The following is a 9,299-nucleotide window of genomic DNA, read 5'->3' on the forward strand; positions in this document are numbered from 1 at the left end:
GAAGGTAGCCAAATACTGCCAAATAACATGGCTCATTTTGCCAACTGTCGCTGTCGTAAAACCTTCACGGTAAAAAGTTTCACCTCCGTCTCCGTGGCGTTAAATAATTCCAACGTATTCTACTATGTATTCCCCAATTCCCAAAACTCTCCAAAGTTAATCCGGAAAAATTATCCGACGCCAAGAGAAGAGGAAGATAATGGTCTGCTCGTCTACGTCTCCGATGGCGTCGTCGTCGTGTTCGCTTCTAACCAAACCCTCCTCCCTCTCCCTCTCCTCCCGCAACTCCCTCTTCCTCGCCGCCAACGCCGTACCCCTCGCGGCGAAGAGGCGGCTCCGCCTCGTCGCCAGCCGGCGAGGCGGTGGCGCACTCGGGTGCCGGTGCCTCTTCGGCCTCGGGGTGCCGGAGCTTGTCGTGATCGCCGGCGTCGCCGCGCTCGTCTTTGGCCCCAAGCAGCTCCCCGAGATCGGTCGCAGCATCGGGAAGACCGTGAAGAGCTTTCAGCAGGTTCAATTCGCCCCTCTCTCTCTTTCTCTTTACTTTTATGACCCCTGGCTGCAAGACGGGGAATGGTACTTAGTAATTCCTAGGGTTTGTAATTGCATGTGCCATCTATTCATGATCTTTGCTGAAAAGGGGAGCAGTTTTGGTGTTCTGCAGTGATGTGAAGGAGCTAACTTTAAGCAAATGTTTAATTTTTCTTCTTTCTCCTCTTTTCCTAAAGGAAAATGGAGGAAGAACAATCTCCAATAATGGGAGTTGGGAGAAGAGTGCGTTTAGGAGAACATAAATAGTTGGGAAGAGGATTAACCTAATTTTCCACATTCACTCTTAGTACCTGAGAGTCCACCTTCTCTCAACCCAAACTTTCCCTATAATGGGAATTGGCAATTTCATCACTTGGATAGCCCACTTGATTCTTTTTTTTCTTTTGAGTGACAATGACGGCAGAGCCTCGATTAGAACATACCAAGCAAAATTTAAGAGGTACATGAAGAACTAAAAAGAAGCTAAATCAAAACCCAATCTTTTATGATAATACAATTTTCAGCTCTCACAGATATATCCACTTCTTGGAAATAATATATAAGCATATGTAGATCATATGACTGACATTATTTCACCAAGAAAATGGACACTGGGAGTTTATTGCCACAATCTTGATGATGTTTTTTTTTTCGAGTGGAAGCCAGGATCAGAGCCAGGGAACTCTTGTGCAACAGGAGCCCCTTTAACTATCCGAGTTCTATCTCATTGGCCATAAATTTGTTTAAGTTGTGAGGATAAAACGTATAGAAGTTTTATTCAAAAAAAAAAAAAACATATAGAAGTACTTTTTGGTTTCTTACACGCTGTTGGCATGTTTTTTTGGCCCAAGCAATTGAGCTAGTGGATATTAACAAGGAGTTCTTATGGACTGTCGCAATTTTATTAGACTGGTATGAGGAATAAATAGATTGTGAGTGATTTTTTTTTATTTTTGGACAAAACACACTAGATTGTGAGGGATTTAAATGTCGAAAATCGTATGGTCCATGAACTTGTTGCATAGGTAGATAATGCTAGTAATATGTATTTGGGATAAATAGTATTTGGGCACTTGTAGCTTGTGTACATTTAAGAAAAGAAGGGTAGTTAGTTCCAAATGAGTAGGCAGATGTGAATAATGATTATATATTATAAGACTACTAATTTGACTAAAAGTGAAGGGTGAGATGATTAATTACCTAAAATAGAAACATTAAAGAGATGGATAGTATTGAGATTTGAGTCCACTTGTTATTGGATTTCTGCATATACTGACAAAATATATTTAGAATGAGGCTCTTTATGTACTGTATTCTTGTTCTAAATTTTAATTGATAAAAGTAAGGTTCATGTAAACACTTGGTTGTAATCAAGACCTCAAATTCAGGATATCAATTGAAACTGCTGATATTTAGGCATCAAAATAAAGGAAAAATACGAAATGGGAGAAAGTAGTAAGAAGGGATGTAATAAAATTTATCCTCCGCAATGTCCAGTTTCTTGCATTATCTTCTGCCTTTTAGAGGACATTCAATCTTTATATTGTTGACTTTGATTATCCAGATAGTAAACATGCATTTCTCAAGTAGTTACAGGCTTTTGACTCAGTCTATTTGTAGACTATTTTATCAGACTTGGTTAGTTTCATGTAGTTCTACTCTGAGTGACATGTATAATAGATTATACCATTGTGTTGATTCTGATTTCAAGTCATTTTCTAAATTATATACACAATCAGGCTGCGAAAGAGTTTGAAACAGAGCTGAAAAAGGATCCTGATGATGCTAGTCAACCCCCTCTTTCGGAGACAACAGAAGCAGTTAGCGGCGAAGATGAGAAAAAGGAAGTTGAAGCGTCCGGTACCAAAGAAAGCATCTGAGGGGAAACCAAGCTGCATGTTTGCAATTACCCTCATTTGCAGGTTGAGCATTGTATGACTATCAGACCCATTTCTCTCTCATGATGCAGATATGGAATGATATTTTTGACACAGAAACAGCGTTCAAACTTCTGTGTTATCCCCACTGTTGTTGAGTAGTTATGTATAGAAAGATTGGCAGCTATGTGCCAGATTTGAGGTACTTCCATTCCATTTAGTAGGTTACATAGTGGTAGGATTGCATTTATATTGCAGTTGCAGGTTTTCCATTATTGTTGTATGTCATTCAGTGGTGACCAGACAGCATTACTCATTGAACATGAAAGATCTGGCAAAAGTAAGTGATGATATTAAAGCCACCCATTTATATTTTATGGTAAATCTCCGCTTGGATTGAGTTTAGCTCCGAAATTAGTTTAGTTACTCTCATATTTTAACCTTGAATAAAATACCTTAAATGTATTTAGGAAAATTGGGTGTTCAGTTGTTAACTGGTTTAGTGGTGTTAATATTACTTTTAATGTGACATAAAAAAATAGTGGGTTTAAGAGAGAGTTTATATCAAATGACCAAAATACATATTATAGTATATTAATGAGGAGAGGAGAGAGGAAGAGAAGGATTAAAATAATAGTTGATTAAAGTGATATATTTTTAAAGATAAAATGATAATTGAACTGTTGGTAAATATAAAGTAGTTAGAAGAATGAAGAGTGGAGAGAGTAAAAAAAGGGTTCAAGTAGATTGCTCCTATAGACCTATATCCGTTTTACCTTAAATGATGTTGGATATAAAATGTTCACTACCCGACGAAATAAATTAACATCAACGCAAATGCAGGCTTAATCAGTTAAACCTCTAGGTCTAGTATTGCAGTTTCTCTTTTTCCCCTGTTGACCGCTTGAAAGAGAAAAGCCTAACGGGATGTGAATTAGTTTGAGGGATAATTCTTTTCTGTTACGAATTGGCTTGTTCTGGATAGATTTAAAGATGTGACTTTCAAAGGGAATTTCGGAGGATCTAGCTATTGGATTTTATTGAAATTTGGTTATGTTATCGCTCTTGAAGAGAGCTGTCCAACAAATCCAAGATCTCAAGGTTTGGATGGCTAGATTTTGAGATATCGGCCGAACAATAGTCGAAGATCGGATGAACCCTAGCTTGTTAGCCTTTCAATGGCTAGATAGATGCTAAGAGAACTCTTTTGGAGCGAAAAGGGAAAAGTTACTGCAGAAGAGGAGGCTTAGAAGTTAGAGGAGGTCGACCAAGGACCTTAGGCGGTGGAAGAAAAGAGGTGAGAGAGGGCGTTGATGGCTAGAGCAAGAAGGATAGAGATAAGAGCAACAATGTTAATACAATTATCAGATAAACTTCAATTAGAATTTTCTCCACATATTTATAGAAGCTCACTCTTTTGACCCAAACAACCAAATTAAAATCCTAAAAATAAAAAAAAATTGCCCCGATGGATTCGAATGCGCCTGATCGCGTTTGAACGCGTAAATTTCATTCTCTGTCTTTACGAACACGTACAAGCGTTTGAATGGGCGTTCAAACGGGCCTATGACCGTTCGAACACACAATTCCCCTTCTTTGTTTTGTGAATGTTTGCAGGTGTTCGCATGGCTCATTCGAACGTGGGTTCCTGGCAATCAAATGTCCCCTAGCAAAATGTCTTATTTTCTCAAGCAAAATTAAACTATATAAATAGACTCATCTAATGAACCCAAGGTCACGAGTGAATCTAATCTGACCGAGTCGTATCATTTTTACTAACTATCACATAACAACTCCTAAATTATTTTTAGTACACAATAATCCTTTGAATTGTTTGAGCCCGATACACTCTAACAAGTATCTAAATTTGAAATTAGTGCAATTCAAATTTTAGAGTTACTTTAACATTTTAAATTTTAAATTAAATAAAAATATTTTTTATTATTTAAAATTGGAAATTATCTTAAAATATTTTATATAATAACCCGATATTATCCTCTAAATATAAACACTAAACACTCAACTATAACAAACATGAAATACATCAAGAGTTGTCTTCTTATTAGCTTAAAAATTTATTAATATCATGTCTTTTTTGTTTTGTCCTCTTATTAGCATTGGATCCATATCGTATCCTATTTTTAAGAACTTTGTCTTATTAGTATTAAATTTTTACTTTATCTAGTCAATAGTTTTATCTTATAAATAATGACCCAATTTTTCTCATTAAAAGAAAGTGTTTCAATTTGACCATATTTGACTTTCTCAAGATAATAAGAAATAGAATTGTACTAAAAATTTATCATTTATTTTCTCTCGCTTTTCTCGATCAAATATCCTTTAAGGATATATAAAATATTTATTCGCAAGAGAGTATTTAATGACCAACTGTTTAAGCATAAATTATTAGTACTATCCACACGATAGAATGTTGTGGGTTAAACTTTATCATAGAAAATGGAGAAAAAAATTATTATTTGTGTTGGTATGTGATTTTAGTGGCTTAGCTTGATTAAGCGGTTTGATTTAAGCTCGGCAATTAGATAGTACGGAATTTAAAAGATCAATCCGGTGACACGATAGCTTAAAGTATTACGTTTAGCTTGAAAGTCTAGTTTGATAACATTACAGCTTAATGCAGTAGTTTAATGAGATGATTAGCCTGTGTGTGACTCGCTTTGAGATTTTGGTACCTTCATATATATGATGAGTTTACCATTTATTTTAGCTATATCTAACTAACATGCTCCTGAATAATAAATAATATATTTGATGCATTATTCAATGTGAGAGCACCATATGTCTCACTTTTTTTAATACATTTATTAGTATATCTTATTTCGTTAAGTGGTTGAAATATTTATATTTTCTAAATTTCTCTAACTTCTTATTATTACTTTATTTTTTTTATTAATCATAAGCTTATAGGCTAATTATAGACTATGCATAACGACTAGTATTACGTAATATATAAAGAAATATGAGTCAACCCTCCTAAGAAACGAATCATAAATGGGTCAAATCATGAGTCACAATGGATCAAAACAAGCGCACACATACTCAATTTGTTTTTTACTTCTTCTATTAAAAAATTTGTGCTCATAAGCATTCTAACTTATTAGGATCTTCTATCACAAGATAGTATATATCTATCACGATATTGTAGTAGTTTGTGTTATTACTATTGCAAATTAAAACACAAATTTCTCTTTGTTGAAAGTAATCCATAAAATATGATGAAAATTATTACTAAACTAAATTAAAACAGTTGATATTTCTTATTATTGGAATTAATACATAAAAATATTTTATAGATAAGTTTACAACAACTTATTCTAGACAACCTCACAACAAAGCAAACATCAATTTTAGCAAGTATAGGAGATATGCATGAGATAACGTTATGCTGCTGTTATTTCATCATATTTTAACAAACTCAACCTAGTAATATCTGATATTTGTCACCATCTAATCCTCGTAAGGGGTAATTTTTCTAATTTTTTATAATTAATTTATATTAGATATTGTTTAAATTTGTTATTTTCATTCAACCTTTACTAATATGCTATTAAACAACTAATAAAATAAAAAATATTTTATATTAGTAATCTACTAATCTTGTTTTCTTATAAGATTATAAGTTTATTTTATAAGAATAAAATTCTAAAACTCGACAATAAAATAGACAATCAACATTCTTTTTTTCGCAAAAAAAAAGTTTGATTCATGTTAAAATTATTTATAGTATTATGGATAACAAAATGTTCTATATAATAATATTGTCATACAATATATATGAATTGATTAACATTCACTATCTTCTCATGGAATACATTCTTGACTCTACTAATAATAGTCATTGTTTTATTTATCATATTATTTTTGTCATGTAGTATGTATGGTCACATTTTCAATCTCAACTCTTATATTTTTAGTGAGATTTAGAAAAGTGCACTTGAAAGATATGATTGTGTGTATTCAGGAAAAATTAATCTATTATGCACTAATTAAAATATAAAATTTAGATTACCTTCTAGTTTTTTTTAATAAATTCAAAAATTAGACTTAATTTATAAATAGAAAAATTATATAAAAAATATATAATTCTTTTACTTCAGAGTTTGAAAATAATTTTAATTTTAATTTTATTTTCACGATCAACAAAATATGTGTAATGATTATTTTACTTATAAAAAAAACTATTTTTAACTTTGTTTAGATAAATTATTTTTTTCTTTAATTGTTATGAATGAGGTACACATTCAATTAAACGAATTGCATAACTTCATTTTCTTTTTATATGTTTTCATTGTAGAATAATCTTTATGTGTTTTGTTAATCTCACATTCAATGAAAACTAAAATAACTATAAACTTTCAATCAAAAATAATATACACACTAAAATTTAGAGTTCCTTAAATTAGGCTAGTGTCTCTTAATATAATTTTATAATCAAATACTTAAGTTTTTCAAAGACATAGTTAAGACAATCAAGTTATAGGCTCAAGAGTAGTTATTTGTAATGAGATTGTTAACAAAGTAAATTACTAATTTTACCTTTGATAAAACTCAACTTTATTTACCTATCAATGTATAATACATTTTTATACTTTTTATATAAAAAATAATTCATTTCATAAGAAATATGTAGGTAAATGATGCTACAATTTTGGAGATAATTTTTTTTATTCAATTATTTATTTCTTCATATTTTGTATGTCTTCTTACTCCTTTAATTTTAAATTTTGTTTTTTGTAAATTTGGCATTACATGTTTATATCTTTCATAGACAGTGAGTCTGTGTAGCATTCAACCTTCTTTGTAAGGTCAGACAAGCCTTCTTTATATATAAGTGTAATAATTATAGATGAGAAAAAAATAATGAGCAGTGAAACACAAAGACATTATTTTTTTTATTATCAAAAGCTCTTAACTTATATATATTTGGTGGATTACAAATAGTGAAATTCAACTCATTGATACTCAATGACTGTTAACAGCTTCCTTTATAAATAAATGGAGCATTCCATTTTATAGAGATAAAAGACATATTTTTTCATTAAAAGATAATGCTAGTAAATTTTAGTATTATTCATAAAAGTGCATAACTATATATTAGTTTACACAAAAAAATGGTTTTAAGTTTGTCCAAAAGTTATCCCACAATATGTTAACTATCCATAAAAGATGTACATAACTTTTTAACATGTTTTTAATAGTTCAGCAAATTAACTTTTTAGAAAATATGGAGTAAGAATTTTAAGTCATTATATATATCTTTTTTAAGAAAAATAACTAATATTTAAATTCTAAACAATAAATTTAAAGTGGAAGAAAGAAGAATGCATTTAACAATTAAGAACACATAAGAGATTTAGAATAAAAGAAATATGTTATCAACAAGCTTCATCTTCAACCTTAAAAAAATTAGAAATTTTATTTCGGTAGTTAATAACACAACTTAAATAAAAATAAACATAGGATTTAACACTAGAGAGTTGCAGAATACTTCTTTCAAAAATAAAATTCAAATAAAAAAATAAGAGATTATGCTTAAAGAAAATCAGAATATGATCTTTGCTTACTTACAAAGATTGAAATTTCTTCGAATATGCTCTATTGCTGCCAATTAAATTGAAACAATTGCAAGTTTGAATGATGAAATTTAAATTACAACTCCTCAAAAGAAAAACTTAACAGAAAGTACACAAGAAAAGATATTTTTCTCTAGCTCTTAATCCCTCTATTTATAGATTTCTTGGAGTATGAAAATCTGCTCCAAATCGGCTAAAAATCTATTGTGATTGTGTTTGAAATATGCTAAATATACGTATGAAATCTAGTAAAAATCTGTATGAAATATGCTAGAAACCTATCGCATTAGGTGAGTAATTTGCTTGGCTGGAATTACTGCTCAAAAAGGAATTTAAAATTTATTTACTGCTGTAATTATTGCTGAAGTTTTTGCTTTGCATTAGGTGAAGATTCCTTACTAAAATTCTATAACTTGATAAAGATTTGATTGTTGAAAATCTGTTGCTTGATAAAAAAAGAAGGAACTTTGACTCATTTTGATTTAGATAAGGAAGAAAATAATTAGTGGATCATGGTTTAACTTAAGCATAACTCGAAAGATGAGAGGTAGATTCAGTTGGTTAGTAATTGTTAAGCATAATTCTGGTTTGAGCCTAAATTTGACCATTTTTAGTGATTAAATGAGATTCAATTGATCAAAGGTCTACATATAACTAAAATACATTAATTAGTTAAAATAAAATATTAATATTTAATAATTTGGGTATAACAAATATTATAATTATGAATTTAACATTAACAATGACTATAAAGCTTCACATTTTATGAGATAAAATATCGTAAAAAATTTACACAACACAAATTGGCGAGATGCACTAGTTTTTTCTAGTTGTAGGGTTGTCTTAAATTCAACGACGACTGCAAGCACTTTAAAAAGTAAGTTGACAAGTCTTTAATTAAAAGGCTGCATATAAGTCATAGTCATTTAGAAATAAAAAAAAATTGTTCACAAGCTTCCAATTTATGTTATTCTTCGGCGCTCAAATATATAAAATTCAAAGTGTCTAGTAAGTATGGTATTCCTTTAAAATTTTAATGTCCGTTAAACATAATTTAGTCACAGTTAAGTTTCTCAAATTTGGCCGGGCCATGACAATCAAACTCTCTTCTTCTATTTTTGCAGTCAACCCATTTTCCATCAAATAATTTCATTCTTTGATGCTCAGTTTTTTTAAGCCCTAACGCTATTTTAAAATTTTGAAAGTTAAATTTTGCACATCATTTAAGTTTTTGTGATTCTCCGAGTTCTGAATTTATAGATATCATACTTTCAAATCGAAATGCAACAATAGAAACCAG

At 30.7% G+C, this 9,299-nt stretch overlaps 1 protein-coding gene across 1 annotated transcript; it reads left to right on the forward strand.

The window, feature by feature from the left end:
* Positions 1–124: 124 nt before the first annotated feature.
* On the forward strand, positions 125–2,780 carry LOC140759026 (sec-independent protein translocase protein TATA, chloroplastic-like). The gene is made up of 2 exons (XM_073095475.1): positions 125–508; positions 2,268–2,780. Exons 1-2 carry the CDS (start codon positions 200–202, stop codon positions 2,406–2,408), a joined length of 450 nt encoding a protein of 149 aa, XP_072951576.1. The 5' UTR covers positions 125–199; the 3' UTR covers positions 2,409–2,780.
* The last annotated feature ends 6,519 nt before the right edge of the window (positions 2,781–9,299 follow it).

Source organism: Typha angustifolia, chromosome 4 (genome assembly GCF_048772165.1).
Source record: "Typha angustifolia cultivar Huaian chromosome 4, ASM4877216v1, whole genome shotgun sequence".
Classification (NCBI taxonomy): Eukaryota; Viridiplantae; Streptophyta; class Magnoliopsida; order Poales; family Typhaceae; genus Typha; species Typha angustifolia.

Coding starts and splice junctions, on each gene's coding strand:
- LOC140759026 (XM_073095475.1), top strand. CDS start 200: ATGGTCTGCTCGTCTACGTCTCCGATGGCGTCGTCGTCGTGTTCGCTT. Junction 509..2,267: donor CCGTGAAGAGCTTTCAGCAG/GTTCAATTCGCC, acceptor ATACACAATCAG/GCTGCGAAAGAGTTTGAAAC.